The 25536-nt window shown below is 40.7% G+C and overlaps 2 protein-coding genes across 3 annotated transcripts; both read right to left on the reverse strand.

The window, feature by feature from the left end:
- Nucleotides 1–346: 346 nt before the first annotated feature.
- Nucleotides 347–6666, reverse strand: LOC124020790 (guanylyl cyclase-activating protein 2-like). Of its 2 annotated transcripts, XR_006836142.1 has the most exons (4): nucleotides 6267–6666; nucleotides 5328–6192; nucleotides 4870–4975; nucleotides 347–2643 (listed from the first exon to the last, which is right to left on the reverse strand). XR_006836142.1 is itself a non-coding variant. In XM_046336064.1 (3 exons), exons 1-3 carry the CDS (start codon nucleotides 5457–5459, stop codon nucleotides 2540–2542), a joined length of 342 nt encoding a protein of 113 aa, XP_046192020.1. In that variant the 5' UTR covers nucleotides 5460–6666; the 3' UTR covers nucleotides 347–2539. The 2 variants fall into 2 exon arrangements, 1 of the variants encoding a protein (XP_046192020.1); XM_046336064.1 differs by having other exon boundaries at nucleotides 5328–6666.
- A 6900-nt stretch (nucleotides 6667–13566) lies between these two features.
- On the reverse strand, nucleotides 13567–19253 carry LOC124020788 (guanylyl cyclase-activating protein 2-like). The gene is made up of 4 exons (XM_046336063.1): nucleotides 18897–19253; nucleotides 16649–16798; nucleotides 15700–15796; nucleotides 13567–14637 (listed from the first exon to the last, which is right to left on the reverse strand). The coding sequence occupies exons 1-4, from the start codon at nucleotides 19086–19088 to the stop codon at nucleotides 14516–14518; spliced, it is 561 nt and encodes a 186-aa protein (XP_046192019.1). The 5' UTR covers nucleotides 19089–19253; the 3' UTR covers nucleotides 13567–14515.
- Nucleotides 19254–25536: the final 6283 nt, after the last annotated feature.

A 25536-nucleotide genomic window follows, 5' to 3' on the forward strand; every position in this document is an offset into this window, starting at 1 on the left:
ACAAACCTATGTCAATAACTACATTTAGACTAAAATGCAGATAGAACCTTAATGTCTCAAGCTCTTGATTGGCTGATATGCCCTTCTCTTCCTTGTTGGTCAGTTTTGGTCGGACATTTGAACCTGTGTAATGACAATCAGTGTAATGCCTCTCTTTAAACTTGAAAGAGCTTAAAACAACATTCTTACTTTTCTTACCTTATATATTTGTTGCTTAGTTTATACTTTTAACCCAGAAGTAAGAGCCAATCATGTCACGGGAATATGCTGCTGTTTGTGTACACTGAATGTGGCCAGAATCTCACTTGCCATTAAACCTTCAACTTCATTGCAATATCGAAGAATGTTTATTTTTTTCAAGGAATTTTATTAATTTACTACTACAGATATACAGTATTATAGACATTAAGGATATTGCATGTGAAACATTTTCAGGATACACAAACAAGGTGGCTCCTAAACACAATGAAACAAACACAGAAAGACTGTACTGAAGACAGACACTCATACGAAGCTGGGAAAAAGTGTTTCAAAAGTTACCTTATGTGAGATCGGTAGCTCACACATTGTCAAAGCTCTAAACCTCTTCTTACATAGTAAGCCTCAGTTGCTTGCCTTGTTCATCTCCTGGTCTTTGAGACTGAGTGGCTGCTAAGTTTTCTGAGCAAAAAAAAAATGTGGAATTTTCATTGTTGGACATAAGACTGTAAAAACACCAGGAAATCAGCTCCAAGGGATTGTAATTTAAGAAATCTGTTCCCAAGTATTCCCATGAATAACGAGAGACATGATCGTATACAAACATAAGCAAGTTTTGAAATTATTACGTTTTTGTCAAACATTATATCTGTTAGGGCTTCTTACGGTTAATTTGCAGTCTACAAATGATTTGTAATTATGTTCAGGCCCCCCGACCATCCTCTCCAGAAAAATCTAGTTGATGATCCCTGGCGTAGTGTCTATGGGTCCATTTTGGATTTGGCCTCTATGTCTCTGGCCACTATTTTGTGCGTCCATCTTTGAAGTAGGGCAGATCTGATATCCCTTTTGTGAAAAAATTGAGACCCCAAATAACATCCATCACAAATAATGACCTGTTAGTAGTGGGACAGCTCTTTCAAATAATGACCTGTTAGTAGTGGGACAGCTCTTTCAAATAATGACCTGTTAGTAGTGGGACAGCTCTTTCAAATAATGACCTGTTAGTAGTGGGACAGCTCTTTCAAATAATGACCTGTTAGTAGTGGGACAGCTCTTTCAAATAATGACCTGTTAGTAGTGGGACAGCTCTTTCAAATAATGACCTGTTAGTAGTGGGACAGCTCTTTCAAATAATGACCTGTTAGTAGTGGGACAGCTCTTTCAAATAATGACCTGTCGGTAGTGGGACAGCTCTTTCAAATAATGACCTGTCGGTAGTGGGACAGCTCTTTCAAATAATGACCTGTCGGTAGTGGGACAGCTCTTTCAAATAATGACCTGTTGGTAGTGGGACAGCTCTTTCAAATAATGACCTGTTGGTAGTGGGACAGCTCTTTCAAATAATGACCTGTTAGTAGTGGGACAGCTCTTTCAAATAATGACCTGTTAGTAGTGGGACAGCTCTTTCAAATAATGACCTGTTAGTAGTGGGACAGCTCTTTCAAATAATGACCTGTTAGTAGTGGGACAGCTCTTTCAAATAATGACCTGTCGGTAGTGGGACAGCTCTTTCAAATAATGACCTGTCGGTAGTGGGACAGCTCTTTCAAATAATGACCTGTTAGTAGTGGGACAGCTCTTTCAAATAATGACCTGTTAGTAGTGGGACAGCTCTTTCAAATAATGACCTGTCGGTAGTGGGACAGCTCTTTCAAATAATGACCTGTTAGTAGTGGGACAGCTCTTTCAAATAATGACCTGTTAGTAGTGGGACAGCTCTTTCAAATAATGACCTGTTAGTAGTGGGACAGCTCTTTCAAATAATGACCTGTCGGTAGTGGGACAGCTCTTTCAAATAATGACCTGTCGGTAGTGGGACAGCTCTTTCAAATAATGACCTGTCGGTAGTGGGACAGCTCTTTCAAATAATGACCTGTCGGTAGTGGGACAGCTCTTTCAAATAATGACCTGTTAGTAGTGGGACAGCTCTTTCAAATAATGACCTGTTAGTAGTGGGACAGCTCTTTCAAATAATGACCTGTCGGTAGTGGGACAGCTCTTTCAAATAATGACCTGTCGGTAGTGGGACAGCTCTTTCTGCATACCTCCGTTTGTTTCAACCCGGCCGTCATTCTAAATCATGCAGAGCTTTTGGCAGTTGATTGTCGTGAAAAAGGGGGAAATCTTCATGTCATCTCGAATTTAAAACCAGCCACAAATCTCTCATCTCTCTCACAGGATTGTACGATATGGCACCATGCGTTTTGTTAATAGCTCTGTCCTTTGTCCATATCAATATATTGTCTATATATCTTACATTTATTGTTGTAGGAATCAAATCCCTTGAAGGTCACTTGTTGTTCTTCCTCTGCAGTTCTTCCTCCACATTCTTCCTCTGCTATTCTAGGAACCACCCACAGTGCCTCATGTCCAGCTGGAGCTGGTCCAGCACCCACTGGTCCTTCTGAGCCCCATCCAGGAAAATATGCAGGGAAATCTGGCCTGAAAACGGGAGAGATAGAGAATGAAAGGAATACCTGTATATATGTGTGTATAGATATATACTGTACATATATACCGTATACACAATCAGTTTATCAGTACCAGTTTATTAGGTACACCACCCAGGTCACAAAAATGGTACGCTCCTACAGACTTTGAGCCACGTGGTCATGGCTTGCTATATAAAGCAGGCAGACAGGCATCAGGTTATTGTTTGATTGAACATTAGAATGGGCAAAACAAGTGACCTAAGCGACTTTGAGCGTGGTATGATCGTCGGCGCCAGGCACGCCGGTTCCAGTATCTCAGAAACGGATGGCCTCCTGGGCTTTTCACGCACGTTAGTGTCTAAGGTTTACCAAGAATTGTGCGAAAAACAACCCGTTAGTGGCAATCATGTGGGCGAAAACAGCTCGTTGATGAGAGGTCGAAGGAGAATGGCAAGAATCGTGCAAGCTAAAAGGCAGGCCACAAACAGGCAAATAACGGCACAGTACAACAGTGGTGTGTAGAACGGTCCTTGTCACGGATGGGCTATTGCAGCAGATGACCACACCGGGTTCTACTCCTATCAGCTAATAACAAGAAGAAGCTCCAGTGGACACGCCATCACCAACACTGGACAATTGAGGAGTGGAAAAACTTTGCCTAGTCCGATGAATCCTTGTTCCTATAGCATCATGCTGATGCTACAGGAACAGGGATCAGGATTTGGCGTAAGCAGCATGAGTCCGTGGCCCCATTCTGCGCTGGTGTCAATGGTACAGGCTGGTGGAAGTGGTGTAATGGTGTGGGGAATGTTTTCCTGGCACATGTTAGGTCCCTTAGTACCGATTGAGCAATGTTTCCATGCCCTGAAGAATTCAGGCTGTTCTGGAGGCAAAGGGGGATCCGACCCAGTACTAGATGGGTGTATCTAATACTCCAATGCTTCCCACAGTTGTGTCAAGTTGGCTGGATGTCCTTTGGGTGGTGGACCATTCTTCATACATGGGAAACCGCTGAGCTTGAAAAACCCAGCAGTGTTGCAGATTTTGACACAATCCATGTCTCAATTATCTCAAGGCTTAAACATCTTTCTTTAACCAGTCTCCTTCCCTTCATCTACCTTGATTGAAGTTGATTTAACAAGTGACATCATAAAGGAATCATAGACTGACCAGGTGAAAGCTATGTTATGAAAAGAGCAAGTGTTCTTAATGTTTTGTACACTCAGTTTATATATACAGTCGGTACCTTAATGATTGACACCCTCGATAAAAGTGATTCAAATACTGAGCTATATTGAATGCTAGAGAACATTTTATAAATTGTATTATTTTAATACAATTGCTCAGAGAAAGCAATTTCGTTTAACAAGCAACATTCTTTTCTCAACAAGGTAGGGGTCTTACTTATTCACACCACTGTTTTCAAAACCTTTCAATACCTCATCTTTGAGAGGATAACGCTATTGAGTCTTTTTCAATAACAAAAACTATGAGTTGGAGAACATATTGGGAAGGATCTTAGACCATTCCTCCGTACAGAATCCTTCCAGATCCTTGATCTCCTTCTGTCTGTGCTTATAGACTGCCCTCTTCAATTCAAACCACAGGATGTCAATGGGGTTCAAGTCCGGAGACTGAAATGGCCATTGCAAAATGTTGATTTTTGTGGTCAATTAACCACTTCTTTGTGCATGTTGATGTGTGCTTGGGGTTAATGTCTTGCTGGAACATCCACTTGCAGCTAAGTTTTAGTCTGGCAGAGGCAACCAGGTTTTTGGCTAAAATGTTCTGGCACTTGGTAAAGTTCATGATGCCATCAACCTTAAAGTTCCCCAAGACCAGTAGGGATGAGGTATTTTCTGCAGATGCATTGTACTTTCGAAGGCCAAACTCACCGCGGGTGAGCGAGGCCAAATACCTCTATTTTCGTGTCATATGACCATATCGCTGGTTTCGATCCAAGTGCCAATGCCGTTTAGCAAAATCCTGGTGGTGCTATGGTCAGATGACATTAAAATAGAGCTCTTTGGCCACACACACCAATGGTGCGAACAAATGTTTGCACTCTAGTCATCTCAACATTGCTGGCTCTGCGCATACACCTTCAATTGCCTTGCTGAAATGTTTAGCATTACCTTACTACACCCATAATGTAATGAGTATGTTGCACAAATACAGGCCTACCCAGATACTACATTTCTAATGATAGACAGACACCTCACATGTATATACTTACTATCTTTATTCTTATCCACCAGGTCGAAGATCCGGTCAGTGATTTGATCAGGGGTCAGGTTCTCTGTTTCAGATGGGTTCTCATGCCTCTTGATATTGTAGATGATCTGCAGCGAGAGGAAGACATGAGAAAATGTATTTACTATGGTGAGTGGAAGCAGGGTACATACACACATTTAGTCTAGATTGAAGCAGATGATGGTACACTACACACAAAGGTGTTTTTTATGGCTCAATGTGCTGCATGTCATATCATATAAAATGTGTAAAAAGGAGTACAATTAGCATGGGAAAGTGTTGAGGCATCTCAGTTTGATAAGAGGATCATACACAGTATATTGTTTACAGTCATCACGTTCAGAGAGGATCTCTGGCAGCATACACCGCTGTTTAGCTTCAGGGTACGTCAAAATAATAAGAAAGAAACCACATCTAAACATGAAACCCCTATACACTTACTTTGACTACTTGTTTTAGCTCCTTTTTGTCAAGGTGTCCGTTTCCATCTCTGTCATAACATTTGAAAGAAGACCTCAGTCGGTCCTCGAGCTTTCCTCTAAGAACGAGGTGCACTGCTGCCACATACCCCATAAAGTCTAGTGTGTTGTCCTATGGACAAAATAAATAAATAATTTTAGAGGGAAAAACAAGGAATTAAATAAACTAAACACCAATGAATGTGATGTAGGTGAGGATCTCTGTGTGACGTTGTTACGTAGTTGAGCGTTTCAGCACCACGGACAGCGCGCGGGGATATCCAAAACAGAATCTGCGTAGAAGCCAGGGCAGACGTTTACATTTACGTTTACATTTTAGTCATTTATATTTGAGCCACATATCCAGAGCAACTTGCAGTTGCTATTAGGGTTGAGTGCCTTGCTCAAGGGCACATCAACATATATATATCACCGGCTCTGGGATTGAACCAGGCTAGCGACCTTTAGGTTACTGGTCCAAAGCTCTTAACAGCTAGGCTACCTGCTTACCTTTAATTCATATCTTTAATGTGGTGTTTCTCTAGGCTATATAACCAAGATATTATCACAATTAATGACTCGTTTTATAATATACAACTGTCTCAGCTTCTGACAAAGTCTACTAGCCTACTGATGTCCATGATCCCTTCCTCTGAAGATACTTAGCTTAATAAATCAGTACAAAGGTACCTAAAAACGGTTTGCATCATACGATCGAAACATTTTTCTTGAATTTGTGTATATGCACGTTGCCACAGGGACACTCGCTGGTGAACTTTCGGTAGAGTTCCTGGATATGTGTGAGGGCCACCTCGTCGTCTAGTCAGTGCGATATGTGTGAGGGCCACCTCGTCGTCTAGTCAGTGCGATATGTGTGAGGGCCACCTCGTCGTCTAGTCAGTGCGATATGTGTGAGGGCCACCTCGTCGTCTAGTCAGTGCGACTGACCCATGGTTGAGCAGATCCAAGGCCTGTAAAGGTAGTCTATGAAGTTTCAATTAATAACTTCAATTGATTTCAATTGATGGTAAAGTCATCTACCACAGCCATTAATTCAATACACTCAGAGACCACACACCAGGTTTGCGCCCACGTCAATGAGTTTGAGGATTAACCCAACATTGGGCGATATTTTAGATCTGTTATAAAGCAATCCAATCAAGATAGGCAGGAACAAATCAAGATGCAACAAGCGTCAAAACCCGTGTTTATTTATCCGTTATTTTACCAGGTAAGTTGACTGAGAACATGTTCTCATTTGCAGCAACGACCTGGGGAATAGTTACAGGGGAGAGGGATTAATGAGCCAATTGTAAACTGGGGATTATTAGGTGACCGTGATGGTTTGAGGGCCAGATTGGGAATTTAGCCAGGACTCCGGGGTTAACACCCCTACTCTTACGATAAGTGCCATGGGATCCTTAATGACCTCAGAGAGTCAGGACACCCGTTTAACGTCCCATCCAAAAGACAGCACCCTACACAGGGCGGTGGCCCCAATCACTACCCTGGGGGATTGGGATTTTTTTTTCGACCAGAGCAAAGAGTGCCTCCTACTGGCCCTCCAACAGCATCTGGTCTCCCGTCCAGGAACTGACCAGGACCAACCCTGCTTAGCTTCAGAAGCAAGCCAGCAGTGGTATGCAGGGTGTTATGCTGCTGGCAAGATAAGGTCCTATTCCATTCTTTGGATATTTGAGGGGATTATTTAACAATTCACCAATATTAATGACTGGTGAAGTCAACCGATGACCCTCCACACTGAAAAGGGTTATACCTGGAACCAAAATGATTCTATCTGGAACCAAAAATGGTTCTTCAAAGGATTGTCTTATCAGGACAGCCGAATAACCCTTTTCTAAGAGGGTGCAGCTACTCAGACCACAAAGTCTAAGTCATTTAATTAGCCTCATGTTGCCCACTCCACATTTGCCTCTGCTCTTTATCAGACAAGTCACCAAAGCTCACATGAAGCTTCATTTGCTTGGTATTTATTCAACCTTAGTTTAAATACAGGACAGTCTAATTGGAATACATCTATTTTGCAAGAGCGACCTGAGTAGATTCATGTTTAAGCATATGGATATATTCATTAAAAACGGAATACCACATGCCAATGACCTGGTATGTGGGTAAATAGCTAGGATGAATTGAGTGTATTCATTCATTAAACAATTTGAGATGACTGAATAGCCTAAACAAGCACTTTGTATATGTGTTTCAGAGTGTTTGCCTGTGGTTAATATATTAATTGACTTAGTGGATTGAATTAACTTCAGGTGTGTGTCCCAGGTCACAGTGTATCTCATACCTGTGCTCACTGATACATGAACAAGGCAAAGCCTCCAACTTTACGTTCCCATATTTGCATTTAGCAGCGACACTGAACCAAAAGTGTGTGTGTGTGTTGTGTAATAATTAGCCTTAGCTGTGAAATCCAGTTAAAGTATTAGCTGAACACTCACCTTTCACCGTGTTATCAACCTACTGTAGTCTGACCCCAAGAGGACAGTGAACCTCAGGGGAATCAATCACCTAAAAAAAACAGACTGGGGGTGGACGGACAGACGGACGGATGGAAAAGGCATACAGAGGTGTCTCACAACACATGTTGCATAAGGAAGTGTGTGTGCATGCGTGTCTGTGTGTGTGTGTTAGGAGGATACATCACTTCATTAATTGCACAGGGGATGAATTATATGAATAAAATGGAATGCGGTCATCAAAAACCTACAGGTGACCTAAATCCACTTTATATTCTGCATATGGACATACAGCCCTAAACATATGGATAAAGAGACATACAGCAGAGAATCCCTATAACATATGGATAAAGAGACATACAGCAGAGAATCCCTATAACATATGGATAAAGAGAGACATACAGCAGAGAATCCCTATAACATATGGATAAAGAGAGACATACAGCAGAGAATCCGTATAACATATGGATAAAGAGAGACATACTGGAGAGAATCTGTATAACATATGGATAAAGAGAGACATACTGGAGAGAATCCGTATAACATATGGATAAAGAGACATACGACAGAGAATCCCTATAACATATGGATAAAGAGAGACATACTGGAGAGAATCCGTATAACATATGGATAAAGAGACATACGACAGAGAATCCCTATAACATATGGATAAAGAGACATACAGCAGAGAATCCCTATAACATATGGATAAAGAGACATACGACAGAGAATCCCTATAACATATGGATAAAGAGACATACAGCAGAGAATCCCTATAACATATGGATAAAGAGACATACTGGAGAGAATCCGTATAACATATGGATAAAGAGACATACGACAGAGAATCCCTATAACATATGGATAAAGAGACATACAGCAGAGAATCCCTATAACATATGGATAAAGAGAGACATACTGGAGAGAATCCGTATAACATATGGATAAAGAGAGACATACTGGAGAGAATCCGTATAACATATGGATAAAGAGACATACAGCAGAGAATCTGTATAACATATGGATAAAGAGACATACAGCAGAGAATCCCTATAACATATGGATAAAGAGAGACATACTGGAGAGAATCTGTATAACATATGGATAAAGAGAGACATACTGGAGAGAATCCGTATAACATATGGATAAAGAGACATACAGCAGAGAATCCGTATAACATATGGATAAAGAGACATACAGCAGAGAATCTGTATAACATATGGATAAAGAGACATACAGCAGAGAATCCCTATAACATATGGATAAAGAGAGACATACTGGAGAGAATCTGTATAACATATGGATAAAGAGAGACATACTGGAGAGAATCCGTATAACATATGGATAAAGAGACATACAGCAGAGAATCCGTATAACATATGGATAAAGAGACATACGACAGAGAATCCCTATAACATATGGATAAAGAGAGACATACTGGAGAGAATCCGTATAACATATGGATAAAGAGACATACAGCAGAGAATCCGTATAACATATGGATAAAGAGACATACGACAGAGAATCCCTATAACATATGGATAAAGAGAGACATACTGGAGAGAATCCGTATAACATATGGATAAAGAGACATACAGCAGAGAATCCCTATAACATATGGATAAAGAGAGACATACTGGAGAGAATCCGTATAACATATGGATAAAGAGACATACAGCAGAGAATCCCTATAACATATGGATAAAGAGAGACATACAGCAGAGAATCCCTATAACATATGGATAAAGAGAGACATACTGGAGAGAATCCGTATAACATATGGATAAAGAGACATACAGCAGAGAATCCGTATAACATATGGATAAAAAGAGACATACAGCAGAGAATCCCTATAACATATGGATAAAGAGACATACGACAGAGAATCCCTATAACATATGGATAAAGAGACATACAGCAGAGAATCCCTATAACATATGGATAAAGAGAGACATACTGGAGAGAATCCGTATAACATATGGATAAAGAGACATACAGCAGAGAATCCGTATAACATATGGATAAAGAGACATACAGCAGAGAATCCCTATAACATATGGATAAAGAGAGACATACTGGAGAGAATCCGTATAACATATGGATAAAGAGACATACAGCAGAGAATCCCTATAACATATGGATAAAGAGAGACATACAGCAGAGAATCTGTATAACATATGGATAAAGAAACATATGACAGAGAATCCGTATAACATATGGATAAAGAGACATACAGCAGAGAATCCCTATAACATATGGATAAAGAAACATATGACAGAGAATCCGTATAAAACTACATTGTAATACAGTAAGTCATCACAGGTCCACAATACAGTGCATCTGGAGCGTCTAAAAGGTTCACAGTGAATGTACTGTACACACATTGGAGAGCATAGAGAAGACCGCTCATGAACCCTGGACACTCTCTCACTTCCCCTCTTTCTCACTCTTCCATCCTCACAGAGAATCAGACAGCTGGGTGTGATTTCTTGTTATAAAACGAGTAGTTTGGATCCTGGATGCTAATTGGATCCTCGATGCTGATTGCTCGGTATTTGTATGCATGTTGTGACCCTTTTTTAAAAAGCAGTAAGGCATGTGACACTACACTACAATGAATATAGTCCCAGGTAAAGAGGTTGAAAGGTCTTCTACTGGCACTATCATGACACAAGGCAAGAACAAGATGCAGACACAGGAGGAAGATGGTTGGAGTTTAAGATGTTTAATAATCCAAAAGGAGTAGGCAAGAGAATGGTCGTGGACGGGTCAAAGGTCAAAACCAGTTCAGAGTCCAGGAGGTACAGAGTGGCAGACAGGCTCGGGGTCAAGGCAGGTAGAATAGTCATGTAGGTCGGTACAGAGTCCAGAAACAGCCAAGGGACAAAACCAGGAGGACTAGAAAAAGGAGAATAGCCAAGGTAGGAGAACAGGAAAAACAGCTGGTTGACTTGGAAACATACAAGACGAACTGGCACAGAGGGACAGGAAACACAGGGATAAATACACTGGCCCAGAGAGACATGAAACACAGGGATAAATACACTGGCCCAGAGAGACATGAAACACAGGGATAAATACACTGGCCCAGAGAGACAGGAAACACAGGGATTAAATACACTGGCCCAGAGAGACAGGAAACACAGGGATAAATACACTGGTACAGAGAGACATGAAACACAGGGATAAATACACTGGCCCAGAGAGACAGGAAACACAGGGATAAATACACTGGCCCAGAGAGACAGGCAACACAGGGATAAATACACTGGGGAAAACAAGCGACACCTGGAGGGGTTGGAGACAATGACAAGGACAGGTGAAACAGATCAGGGTGTGACAAGCACATCAAGACGAACAACGGCATTTACCTGTGACTATATTCATGATATAGCATGGACTCTTGTGCCTTACTGTTTGAACAAACCTCTGTTCTGAGACAACGATGCCTTGTGCATAGAAATGTTGTGTATCACAGTATCATGTAACAGAGTGGAGCAAGAGTTCAAAACAATGGTCCTCTTGAATGTGGGTTTTCAGCTGAGCCAATCTTCTAACTGCACTCTGACTATTGATTTGGACATATAACCTGCATAATACCCTAGAGTGGTAGGCTACATGAAGACCAATGCTGGGAACCGTTGACATGGATGTAAGGATGTTTTTCCATTGGGACACCCCACCCAAGAAAATACTAGTGCAAAGCTTCTTTCTCCCTGAGGTATGCCTACATGGCTGGGTGGCTTTACAAATCAAATCCAGTTTATTTGTTGTGTGCACAGGATACACTTGGTGTACATACACAGTACAATTAAATGCTTACTTACCTCTCAGCTATGCGACAACAATAAGCCTGTGGTTTATCGTGATGGGTGCATCGATTGTCAAATAAATGAACAAAGAATGGTTGCTATGGTGAGACCACTTAATGGGACATGCTTGCATTCGATTAAACCAAATGGAAATATAGATATTTGGTGTAAATGTGTTGAATGCACATAATTCTATACAAAATTCTACATGTTTTGAATGAGGATTGTTCTATATAGAATGATGTGTTGTGTTATCTTTAGTCATTACTTGGATCAAATATCACAGCACTTGCTGACTAGATGTTGATCAAAAGGTGAATTCTTATTAATGGTTCATTCTTCATCAAAGGGTTGATTTAAGTATCTCAAATACAATTTATGGAATCGTGATGTGTGGACAATAGTAAAGCTTAAAAATGGGTAAAGATATTCCAAAATGTAGACTACATGAAAGAAATGACCATAAAATACTTAAAATAACCTCTTTGGGAACTTGCAACAATGGTACAGTCGTGGTCAAAAGTTTTGAGAATGACACAAATATTAATTTTCACAAAGTCTGCTGCCTCAGTTTGTATGATGGCAATTTGCATATACTCCAGAATGTTATGAAGAATGTTCAAATGAATTGCAATTAATTGCAAAGTCCCTCTTTGCCATGCAAATGAACTGAATCCCCAAAAAACATTTCCACTGCATTTCAGCCCTGCCACAAAAGGACCAGCTGACATCATGTCAGTGATTCTCTCATTAACACAGGTGTGATTGTTGAAGAGGACAAGGCTGGAGATCACTCTGTCATGCTGATTGAGTTCAAATAACAGACTGGAAGCTTCAAAAGAAGGGTGGTGCTTGGAATCATTGTTCTTCCTCTGTCAATCATGGTTACCTGCAAGGAAACACTTTCCGTCATCATTGCTTTGCACAAAAAGGGCTTCACAGGCAAGGATATTGCTGCCAGTAAGATTGCACCTAAATCAACCATTTATCGGATCATCAAGAACTTCAAGGAGAGTGGTTCAATTGTTGTGAAGAAGGCTTCAGGGCGCCCAAGAAAGTCCAGCAAGCACCAGGACCATCTCTTAAAGTTGATTCAGCTGCAGGATCGGGGAACCACCAGTACAGAGCTTGCTCAGGAATGACAGCAGGCAGGTGTGAGTGCATTTGCATGCACAGTGAGGTGAAGACTTTTGGGGGATGGCCTGGTGTCAAGAAGGGCAGCAAAGAAGCCACTTCTCTACAGGAAAAACATCAAGGACAGACTGATATTCTGTAAAAGGTACAGGGATTGGACTGCTGAGGACTGGGGTAAAGTCATTTTCACTGACAAATCCCCTTTCCGATTGTTTGGGGCATCTGGAAAAAAGCTTGTCCGGAGAAGACAAGGTGAGCGCTACCATCAGTCCTGTGTCATGCCAACAGTAAAGCATCCTGAGACCGTTCATGTGTGGGGTTGCTTCTCAGCCAAGGGAGTGGGCTCACTCACAGTTTTGCCTAAGAACACAGCCATGAATAAAGAATGGTACCAACACATCCTCCGAGAGCAACTTCTCCCGACCATCCAGGAACAGTTTGGTGATGAACTATGCCTTTTCCAGCATGATGGAGCACCTTGGCATAAGGCAAAAGTGATAACTAAGTAGCTCGGGGAACAAAACATAGATATTTTGAGTCCATGGCCAGGAAACTCCCCAGACCTTAATCCCATTGAGAATTTATGGTCAATCCTCAAGAGGCGGGTGGACAAACAAAACCCCACAAATTCTGACAAACTCCAAGCATTGATTATGCAATAATGGGCTGCCATCAGTCAGGATGTGGCCCAGAGGTTAATTGAAAGCATGCCAGGGCAGATTGCAGAGGTCTTGAAAAAGAAGGGTCAACACTGCACATATTGACTCTTTGCATTAACTTCATGTAATTGTCAATAAAAGCCTTTGACACTTATGAAATGTTTGTAATTATACTTCAGTATTCCATAGTAACATCTGACAAAAATATCTAGACACTGAAGCAGCAAACTTTGTGAAAATTAATATTTGTGTCATTTTCAAAACTTTTGGTCACGACTGTAGCCAACAGTTTGGTTCACAGTTTAAACTCTGCTGATATTTAAAGGTTATTAAAGCTGTTTTTGTGATGCCTCATTGGTTTTGACAGGTATGACGAAAGGATTTGAAGTACTTGACATTGAATAATATAACATATCCCCATTCTAAGTTCTCTGATGTGATAGAAATTCCTTAAACATAATAGGTCAAATAAATATGGGTAACATAACATGATATATCACATTTAGGTTACTAACGGTATGATATTTGCATTGATATAATGTTTTGAAATATTACTTCATACTTGAAAGTATAAGGTTGTGAAATAATTATTTTGATTATATAATATTATTAATATAATACTTTCATAACCATCGTCACAATATTACTGAGTATAGAATTCCATAATCTTTTACATTTGAATGCAATGTAAATACTCAAACTGCGGATAGTGACCTGTGTAATATCATATCACACAATATGACCTTTGAACTCTGTTTGAAATCTACCAGAGTTCCAGTGATCTATGACAGTCATGTGCTGAATGAGACTCCATCCTGTCAGCTGGTCCCAACTCAAAAAGAGAACGCCTGTTCTTCCGACACATCAACGTGCATGGACAGCATGTTAAAAGAACAACTACAAGAAGTGATACGGAGGAAAGTGCTCCATGTCTATGCCTGAACCACCACAAGCAAACCTGGAGGCAGAACCAGATCTTTAGGCCCAAGGCATCAGGTTTCTTGTGAGAAAAAGACAAAACTCAGACGCCATTTGTGGGACACAACCCCTCTCTGTGTAGATGAGAGAGCCTGTTTGGAGGGCTCAGGTCATTTTTACACAGTTCTGCATGACCCAGCCACTAGCGTTGACGTCCAGCTTGAGCATATTCATGACCCACTCGTCCTTCTGGGCCCCCTCCATGAACTCAGTAACGGAAATCTGGCCTGTAATAGAAGGAAAAATATATACATTTTGGTGGGCAATGATTCAAGATCTTTCTCAGGTTAAGGTTACTGACATAACTCGTATGTAGTGCCAACTTAGTAAGAAAGTAGGAAGCCATTCATTCTTATTAAAAGTAAGAAGCCATTCATGCTTATTAAAAGTAGGAAGCCATTCATGCTTATTAAAAGTAGGAAGCCATTCATGCTTATTAAAAGTAGGAAGCCATTCATGCTTATTAAAAGTAGGAAGCCATTCATGCTTATTAAAAGTAGGAAGCCATTCATGCTTATTAAAAGTAGGAAGCCATTCATGCTTATTAAAAGTAGGAAGCCATTTATGCTTATTAAAAGTAAGAAGCCATTCATGATTATTAAAAGTAGGAAGCCATTCATGCTTATTAAAAGTAGGAAGCCATTCATGATTATTAAAAGTAGGAAGCCATTCATGATTATTAAAAGTAGGAAGCCATTCATGCTTATTAAAAGTAGGAAGCCATTCATGCTTATTAAAAGTAGGAAGCCATTCATGCTTATTAAAAGTAAGAAGCCATTCATGATTATTAAAAGTAGGAAGCCATTCATGCTTATTAAAAGTAGGAAGCCATTCATGCTTATTAAAAGTAAGAAGCCATTCATGATTATTAAAAGTAGGAAGCCATTCATGCTTATTAAAAGTAAGAAGCCATTCATGATTATTAAAAGTAGGAAGCCATTCATGCTTATTAAAAATAAAACAACAAAAAAATGGCAAAACCTCCATATTTCCTCTGTATAATGGGCCAGGTAGCACCTGACCATGAGGATGCAAGAGCAAAGTCCCCGTCAAATGGACCACCAATTAGCACTAGCATGACCTAATCCTGGTCATTACATCAGACTGACCAGTGTGTAAAGGCAGTGACAAAGGCATATTGTCTCTCTCTGATGGAAGATGGCATTACATGTAAGCCCTTAGAGCACAGATTGTTCATTGTGGTGGTTTGATGAAAGTACTGTATATTTGGTACAGATTTGAATGCATGTTCTGCCGTATATATGAATATATCTTAACCGGGCACTTACCATCATGATTTTGGTCGACCAGCTCAAAGATTCTGTCACAGATTTCATTAGGTGTCATGTTGATGGCAGTTGTATGAATTTTGATTTTGTAAATGATCTGCAATTGTATGAGATACATTTCATTACATACAGTGTGGTATTTGACAGAAGTGTTTTTTACACAGTTGTCCTATCTCAGATGGTATACATTTAAAAGGGTTTCAACATAAAAATATGGGTTAATCCCATTGACGAAAAATCTAAAGATGTATAAACTTTTATATGACAGAAATAATATTTTGTCCAGTGTTGTTTATCTGAGGTAACATTATAATATAATATATATATCCTATATCATCAGTGGGGTAACACATCTTTAGAAATGGAAAAACATGTTTTTACATTGAAACAATACTGTGACATTAGGCCTTTTTAATTGATAAAGGAAAAAGATTGAGGTCCTATATATACAGTAAATACCAGAGCCGTGAACTCAGCTGACCTATAGGCATGGGGGCTGGTTCAGTTCAGAACCAGATAAGCTATAGGATCAGGGCTAGGTGTTCCCAAGAATAATTGGTATTAAAGCCACTTGCTCCTCCCATCCTTTAATCCAATAACATGTACGAACGGAATTAGATTTGTGAAAACCCGTCATCCCACGTAGTCGCTTCTCCTGACCTGATCCTAATCCCACACCTGATCCTAATCCCTGACCTGCAGCATATTAAGGCACTGCTCTAATAACATTAGTTTTATACAAGTATTATACAAGTTATACAACTGAGAAAACTTCAAACTGAGTATTGCAGATTATACTACCAAAATGTGTCCAGCTGTTATTACCCTTAGAAAAGAAGGTGCATAGCCTAGCCTAACTGATCTACAACTACTAGTAGCCAACTGCAGGCCCAAACGAAGCAGCCAGTCAATAGCATAATGCAGAGGAAGATTATGTGTAATTTCTTACCCGAATGAGGTTTTTCACCTCTTCTCGGTCTAACTTGCCATTCCCGTCCTTGTCGTAGATTTTAAAGGACCACTTTAACCTATCCTCAAGATTCCCCCGCAATATCAGATGAAGAGCGGCTGTATACTCCATAAAATCCAACGCGTTATCCTGTGAAAACAATACATGGATTTATTGCATGTTTACCTTTTGAATGTATATTGATAACTGAAGCTAATGCAATTAAAGGGATTGTTCACCCAAATTACTAAATTATGTCATGATACCGGTATTAGCATTATTCGTGCATTATGTCCAAATCGAAAGTATCTTAAATTGATTGTGAAACTCAACAAAGTAATTTCTTCTGTGCCCTCAGAAAGGATTCCCACCTGTTGACATTTTCCACATTTTGTTGTGTTACAGCCTGAATTTAAAATGGATTAAATTTAGATTTTTGTCACTGGCTTACACACAATACCCCATAATGTCAAAGGGGAATCACATTTTTCCATATTTTTACTAATTCATTAAAAAATCTGCTGAAATGTTTTGAGTCAATAAATATTAAACCCCTTTGTTATGGTTTGTCTAAATAAGTTAAGGAGAAAAAAATGCTAACAAGTCACATAATAAGTTGCAATAATAGTGTTCAACGTGATTTTTTAATGACTACCTCATCTCAGTACCCCACACATATAATTATCTGTAAGGTTCCTCAGTCGAGCAGTGAATTTCAAATACAGATTCAACCACAAAGACCAGGGAGGTTTTCCAATGCCTTGCAAAGAAGGGCACCTATTAGTAGATGGGTAAATATTTTAAAAGCAGACATTGAATATGGTGAAGTTATTAATTACACTTTGGATGGTGTAGCCAAGTGATTAGAAAGGTTGCTAGATCAATTCCCTGAGCTGACAAGGTAAATATCAGTCGTTGAGCCCCTGAACAAGGCAGTTAACCAACTGTTCCTAGGCCGTCATTGTAAAGAAAAATTTGTTCTTAACTGACTTGCCTAGTTAAATAAAGGTAAAATAAAAAATATATAAAAAAAGCAATACACCCTGTCACTACAAAGATACAGGTGTCCTTCCTAACTCAGTTGCCGGAGATTAAGGAAACTGTTCAGGGATTTCATTATCAGGCTAATGGAAACTTTAAAATAGTTACAGGGTTAAATAGGTTTAGTTTGGGGGAAAACTGAGCATGTATCTATTATGTTGTAGTTACTCCAAAATATGAACCTAATTGACAGAGTGAGAAGATGGAAGCCTGTACAGAATTCCTGAATACAAAGTTAAGTTTGGGGCAAATCCAATGCAACACATTACTGAGTACCACTGTCCATATTTTCAAGCATAGTGGTGGCTGAATCATGTTATGGGTATGCTTGTACTTGTTAAGGACTGGGAGTTTTTTAGGATAAAAAAAACATACAGAATGGAGCTAAGCACAAGCAAAATCCTAGAGGACAACATGTTTCAGTTTGCATTCTACCAGACACCGGGAGATGAATTCACCTTTTTGCAGGCGATAACCTAAAAGACAAGGCCAAATCTGCCCTGGAGTTGCTTACCAAGATAGTGAATGTTCCTGAGTTGCCGAGTTACAGTTTGGACTTAAATCTGCTTGAAAATCTATTGCAAGACTTGAAAATGGTTGTCCAGCAATTATCAACAACATATTTGACAGAGCTTGACATTTTGAAAATAATAATGGACAAATATTGTACAATTCAGATGTGGAATGCTCTTAGAAACTTACCCAGAAACACTCACAGCTGTAATCGCTGCCAAGGGTGATTCTAACATGTATTGACTCAGGGATGTGAATGCTTATGTACATTGAATAGTTATATATTTGCAAACATTTCAAAACATTTAATTATGGGGTATTGTGTGTAGATGGGTGAGAGGAAATATATATGTAATCAATTTGGAATTCAGGCTGTAACATAACAAAATGTGGAATAAGTCAAAGGGTATACATTCTTTCTGATGGCACTGTAGATGATTTGAATATGATGCACAACATTTTTTAATATCAGCACCATGAGATTAGCATTTGGAAATAGTGCCAGGGAAACTAAACCAAAGCATGGATTGCTGTCATACCTTGCCCATAGACTGCTTACAGTGTAAGGAAACCAACATTACATTTCGTAATTTGAGTGAACTGTCCCTTTAACAGCACAATGGATGAATGGAATGGATTACATTTTTTTAAACATTATTTCCTGATTGAAAATAGTTTTACCCCCTTCACTTACCCTGTTTGTGTCGAATGAATGGAAGACAGTCTCAATGTACAAAGTCTCTTCCTCGCAGCTGGCTGGTATACCAAAGATCCGTTTTAATTCATGTAGGTGCAAAGCCCCGCTCGGGCACTCCTTCATAAAAGCCATACACAGCTCCTGAATTTGCTCCAAATCAATCTCATTGTGGCTTTCTGCTTGACCCATTGTTGCAGTTCACTTTGATGGCAGAAAATATTTTCAACAAGAATTCAAGCAAATATAGTTCAACATAAAGGTTATAAATTAAAGTCTGGCTACTACAAGTGGCTACCGAAGCATCTGCTGACACGGTCCATCAAACTAAATGCCTTTACTCCACTTGCCAAATACCATGGCCTAATGGGGGACGGGACAGAGTTGTATATTTAACCTTTCAAATCACATTAACTAAGAAATCTCTCAATCTTTTGCCAAAAGAAAGGTGAGCTGTCACCTGACCATTCAAGAGTGCATGTCCTGCCATAATCCCTAGGCATGTCCTGACATACTCCCTAGGCATTTCCTAACATAGTCCCTAGGCATGTCCTAACATACTCCCTAGGCATGTCCTGACATACTCCCTAGGCATTTCCTAACATACTCCCTAGGCATTTCCTGACATACTCCCTAGGCATGTCCTGACATACTCCCTAGGCATTTCCTGACATACTCCCAAGGCATTTCCTAACATACTCCCTAGACATGTCCTGACATACTCCCAAGGCATTTCCTGACATACTCCCAAGGCATTTCCTGACATACTCCCTAGGCATTTCCTGCCATACTCCCTAGGCATGTCCTGACATACTCCCTAGGCATGTCCTGACATACTCCCTAGGCATTTCCTGCCATACTCCCTAGGCATGTCCTGACATACTCCCTAGGCATGTCCTGACATACTCCCTAGGCATGTCCTGACATACTCCCAAGGCATTTCCTGACATACTCCCAAGGCATTTCCTGACATACTCCCTAGGCATGTCCTAACATACTCCCTAGGCATGTCCTGACATACTCCCTAGGCATTTCCTGCCATACTCCCAAGGCATTTCCTGACATACTCCCTAGGCATTTCCTGCCATACTCCCAAGGCATTTCCTGACATACTCCCTAGGCATGTCCTAACATACTCCCAAGGCATTTCCTGACATACTCCCTAGGCATGTCCTAACATACTCCCAAGGCATTTCCTGACATACTCCCTAGGCATGTCCTAACATACTCCCAAGGCATTTCCTGACATACTCCCAAGGCATTTCCTGACATACTACCAAGGCATGTCCTAACATACTCCCTAGGCATTTCCTGCCATACTCCCTAGGCATTTCCTGCCATACTCCCTAGGCATTTCCTGACTTACTCCCTAGGCATTTCCTGACATACTCCCAAGGCATTTCCTAACATACTCCCTGGGCATTTCCTGACATACTCCCTAGGCATTTCCTGACATACTCCCAAGGCATTTCCTGACATACTCCCAAGGCATGTCCTAACATACTCCCTAGGCATTTCCTGCCATACTCCCTAGGCATTTCCTGACATACTCCCAAGGCATTTCCTGACATACTCCCTAGGCATTTCCTGACATACAGTGCCTTCAGAAAGTATTAAAACCCCTTGACTTTTTCCACATTTTGTTGTGGTACAGCTTGCATTTAAAATTGATTAAATATAAAGATTTTGTATCACTAGCTTACACTCTTAGAAAAAGGGTTCCAAAAGGGTTCTGCGGCTGTCCCCTTAGGAAAACACGTTTTGGTTCCGGTTAGAACTCTTTTGGGTTCCATGTAGAACCCTCTGTGGAAAGGGTTCTACATGGATCCCAAAAGGGTTCTAGCTGGAACCAAAATAGTTATACTTGGAACCAAAAGGGGTTCTTCAAAGGGTTCTCCTATGGGGACAATAAAATAACACTTTTTGGTTCCTGATAGCACCTTTTTTCTAAGTATACACACAATAACCCATAATGTGCAAGTGGAATTAAAAAAAAAAAAAACATTTTTACAAATGGATTAAAAATGAAAATCTGAAATGTCTTCAGTCAATAAGTATTCAAAGCCTTTCTTATGACAAGCCTAAATAAGTTCAAGAGTAATGTGCTTAACAAGTCACATAAGTTTCATGAACGCACTCTGTGTGTAATAATAGTGTTTAACATAATTTTTTGATGATTAGCTTATCTCTGTACCCATACATACAATAAAATGTCAAATGTTTATGTTTAAGACACTTGTCTTATCTTAAGATAGCTACACTATCTATACAAAAAATTAGTGGATTTGGCTATTTCAGCCACAACCGTTGCTGACAGGTGTATAAAATTGAGCATACATAGACAAACATTGGCCTTACTGAAGAGCTCAGTGACTTTCAACATGGCACTGTCATAGGATCCACCTTTCCAACAAGTCAGTTTGTCAAATTTCTGCCCTGCGAGAGCTGCCCCGGTCAACTGTAAGTGCTGTTATTGTGAAGACGAAACGTCTAAGAGCAACAACGGCTTAGCCGCGAAGTAGTAGGCTACACAAGCTCACAGAACACGACCGCCGAGTGCTGAAGCGTGTAGCGTGTAAAAACCATCTGTCCTCAGTTGCAACACTCACTACTGAGTTCCAAACTGGCTCTGAAAGCAACGTCAGCACAATAACTGTTTGTCGGGAGCTTCATGAAATGGGTGTCCATGGCCAAACAGCCGCACACAAGCCTAAGATCACCATGCGCAATGTCATGCATCGGCTCGAGTAGTGTAAAGCTTGTCTCCATTGGACTCTGGAGTAGTGTAAAGCTCGTCTCCATTAGACTCTGGAGTAGTGTAAAGCTCGTCTCCATTGGACTCTGGAGTAGTGTAAAGCTCGTCTCCATTGGACTCTGGAGTAGTGTAAAGCTCGTCTCCATTGGACTCTTGAGTAGTGTAAAGCTCGTCTCCATTGGACTTTGGAGTAGTGTAAAGCTCGCCTCCATTGGACTCTGGAGTAGTGTAAAGCTTGTCTCTATTGGACTCTGGAGTAGTGTAAAGCTCGTCTCCATTGGACTCTGGAGTAGTGTAAAGCTCGTCTCCATTGGACTCTGGAGTAGTGTAAAGCTCGTCTCCATTGGACTCTGGAGTAGTGTAAAGCTCGTCTCCATTGGACTCTGGAGTAGTGTAAAGCTCGTCTCCATTGGACTCTGGAGTAGTGTAAAGCTCGTCTCCATTGGACTCTGGAGTAGTGTAAAGCTTGCCTCTATTGGACTCTGGAGTAGTGTAAAGCTCGTCTCCATTGGACTCTGGAGTAGTGTAAAGCTCGTCTCCATTGGACTCTGGAGTAGTGTAAAGCTCGTCTCCATTGGACTCTGGAGTAGTGTAAAGCTCGTCTCCATTGGACTCTGGAGTAGTGTAAACACGTTCTCTGGAGGGATGAATCACGCTTCACCATTTGGCAGTCCGACGGACAAATCTGGGTTTGGTGGATGCCAGGAGAACGCTACCTGCCCGAATGAGCCATGTAAGTTTTTTAAGATACTCTTTAAGGTAAGATACTCTTACATTTACATTTACATTTAAGTCATTTAGCAGACGCTCTTATCCAGAGCGACTTACACAGGGTAAGGTCCCAGATATTTTCAAAAGATAGGCAGGGACTCCGGTGTAATGACTTGAAGGGAAAACTTGTTCCACCATTGGGGGCCAGGACAGAGAGCTTTGACTGGGCCAAGAGACCAGAGGTGGCTCAGGTTGGGATGTAGGGTTTGAGCATCGCCTTACTAGGGGCAGTTCAACTTGCTGTTCCGTAGACAAGCACCAGGATCTTAAAGATGATGCAAGCTTTGACTGGAAGACACTGGAGTGTGTGGAGGAGCAGGGTGACATGGGAGAACATATGAAGGTTGAACACCAGGTGGGCTGCAGCATTCTGGATAAGTTGCAGGGGTTTGCTCAAACAAGCGTGGAGCACAGCCAACAGAGAGATGCAGTAGTCTAGAGGGGAGATGACAAGTGCCTGGATTAGGACCTGCACTATTTAATGTGTGAGAAAAGGTGTTCCTCTAAGGATGTTGTAGAGCATCACCCTGCAGGAGTGAATCACTGCTTTGATGTTTGCAGAGAACTACCGTGATGAAGAGGTCTTGGAGCAGGCAGGCCGTCCCCAGAAGGAAAGGCTGCTCCTTCTTGTCAAGGTTGGACTTGAGGTGGTGGGCCGACATCCAAGCGGAGATATCTGACGGGTATGCAGAGATGTGTAGTTGAGTGTCATCAGCATAGCAATGATTGGAGAGACCATGTGAGGACATGACAGAGCAGAGTGACTTGGTGTAATGAGGAGAGGGCCTAGAACCGAGCCCTTGGTGACACAAGTAGTGAGAGCACGTGATGCAGACACAGATCCTCTCCAGCCACCTGGTAGGAGCGACCGGCCAGATAGGATGCGATCCAAGGGTGAGCAGAGTCTGAGACGCCCAACCCTGAGAGGGTGGAGAGGAGGATCTGATGGTTCACAGTGTCTAAGGCAGCGGATAGTTGGCATGTCCTGACATACTCCCTACTTAGGCTTGTGCCTGTCACTCAACCAAATGGCAATCCTTTAACTCACTGTACTGTTGGCTGATGTTGAAGTGTGTGTACTGGACTCTTAATCAGCAATTGCAAGGACTGACCATCCATGAGATCCAAATTATAGTTTTAAACGTTTTGCGCCTATACAGTGTTTCTTTACAAATACATTGTCAACAATCAATGGAGTAAAGAAAAGCTTCTATTTAGGGTTCTGATGGGGTGTGACAGTTGGAAACATTACAGTACCTGTTAGGTTCTAATTCTCAGAGTAAAAGCTTATATTTAGGGTTCTGATGGGGTGTGACAGTTGGAAACATTACAGTACCCATTGTTAGGTTCTAATTCTCAGAGTAAAAGCTTCTATTTAGGGTTCTGATGGGGTGTGACAGTTGGAAACATTACAGTACCTGTTAGGTTCTAATTCTCAGAGTAAAAGCTTCTATTTAGGGTTCTGATGTGGTGTGACAGTTGGAAACATTACAGTACCTGTTAGGTTCTAATTCTCAGAGTAAAAGCTTATATTTAGGGTTCTGATGGGGTGTGACAGTTGGAAACATTACAGTACCTGTTAGGTTCTAATTCTCAGAGTAAAAGCTTATATTTAGGGTTCTGATGGGGTGTGACAGTTGGAAACATTATAGTACCTGTTGTTAGGTTCTAATTCTCAGAGTAAAAGCTTATATTTAGGGTTCTGATGGGGTGTGACAGTTGGAAACATTATAGTACCTGTTGTTAGGTTCTAATTCTCAGAGTAAAAGCTTATATTTAGGGTTCTGATGGGGTGTGACAGTTGGAAACATTACAGTACCTGTTAGGTTCTAATTCTCAGAGTAAAAGCTTATATTTAGGGTTCTGATGGGGTGTGACAGTTGGAAACATTACAGTACCTGTTGTTAGGTTCTAATTCTCAGAGTAAAAGCTTCTATTTAGGGTTCTGATGGGGTGTGACAGTTGGAAACATTACAGTACCTGTTGTTAGGTTCTAATTCTCAGAGTAAAAGCTTCTATTTAGGGTTCTGATGGGGTGTGACAGTTGGAAACATTATAGTACCTGTTGTTAGGTTCTAATTCTCAGAGTAAAAGCTTCTATTTAGGGTTCTGATGGGGTGTGACAGTTGGAAACATTACAGTACCTGTTAGGTTCTAATTCTCAGAGTAAAAGCTTCTATTTAGGGTTCTGATGGGGTGTGACAGTTGGAAACATTACAGTACCCATTGTTAGGTTCTAATTCTCAGATTAAAAGCTTCTATTTAGGGTTCTGATGGGGTGTGACAGTTGGAAACATTATAGTACCTGTTGTTAGGTTCTAATTCTCAGATTAAAAGCTTATATTTAGGGTTCTGATGGGGTGTGACAGTTGGAAACATTACAGTACCCATTGTTAGGTTCTAATTCTCAGATTAAAAGCTTCTATTTAGGGTTCTGATGGGGTGTGACAGTTGGAAACATTATAGTACCTGTTGTTAGGTTCTAATTCTCAGAGTAAAAGCTTCTATTTAGGGTTCTGATGTGGTGTGACAGTTGGAAACATTACAGTACCTGTTAGGTTCTAATTCTCAGAGTAAAAGCTTCTATTTAGGGTTCTGATGGGGTGTGACAGTTGGAAACATTACAGTACCTGTTAGGTTCTAATTCTCAGAGTAAAAGCTTATATTTAGGGTTCTGATGGGGTGTGACAGTTGGAAACATTACAGTACCTGTTGTTAGGTTCTAATTCTCAGAGTAAAAGCTTATATTTATGGTTCTGATGTGGTGTGACAGTTGGAAACATTACAGTACCTATTGTTAGGTTCTAATTCTCAGAGTAAAAGCTTATATTTAGGGTTCTGATGGGGTGTGACAGTTGGAAACATTACAGTACCTGTTAGGTTCTAATTCTCAGAGTAAAAGCTTATATTTAGGGTTCTGATGGGGTGTGACAGTTGGAAACATTATAGTACCTGTTGTTAGGTTCTAATTCTCAGAGTAAAAGCTTCTATTTAGGGTTCTGATGGGGTGTGACAGTTGGAAACATTACAGTACCCATTTTTAGGTTCTAATTCTCAAAGTAAAATCTTCTATTTAGGGTTCTGATGGGGTGTGACAGTTGGAAACATTACAGT

The sequence above is a fragment of the Oncorhynchus gorbuscha genome, unplaced genomic scaffold (genome assembly GCF_021184085.1).
Source record: "Oncorhynchus gorbuscha isolate QuinsamMale2020 ecotype Even-year unplaced genomic scaffold, OgorEven_v1.0 Un_scaffold_910, whole genome shotgun sequence".
NCBI lineage: Eukaryota > Metazoa > Chordata > Actinopteri > Salmoniformes > Salmonidae > Oncorhynchus > Oncorhynchus gorbuscha.

Bases quoted from the DNA above. Each gene is read 5' to 3' on its own strand.
- LOC124020788 (XM_046336063.1), bottom strand. From the start codon at position 19,088: ATGGGTCAAGCAGAAAGCCACAATGAGATTGATTTGGAGCAAATTCAG. The intron at 16,799-18,896 runs GTAAGTGAAGGG...TTGTTTTCACAG, and splicing joins ATTCATTCGACACAAACAGG to GATAACGCGTTGGATTTTAT. The intron at 15,797-16,648 runs GTAAGAAATTAC...ATACAATTGCAG, and splicing joins AGGTGAAAAACCTCATTCGG to ATCATTTACAAAATCAAAAT.
- LOC124020790 (XM_046336064.1), bottom strand. From the start codon at position 5,459: ATGGGGTATGTGGCAGCAGTGCACCTCGTTCTTAGAGGAAAGCTCGAG. The intron at 4,976-5,327 runs GTAAGTGTATAG...CTCTCGCTGCAG, and splicing joins AGCTAAAACAAGTAGTCAAA to ATCATCTACAATATCAAGAG. The intron at 2,644-4,869 runs GTAAGTATATAC...TCCCGTTTTCAG, and splicing joins GGTGGATAAGAATAAAGATA to GCCAGATTTCCCTGCATATT.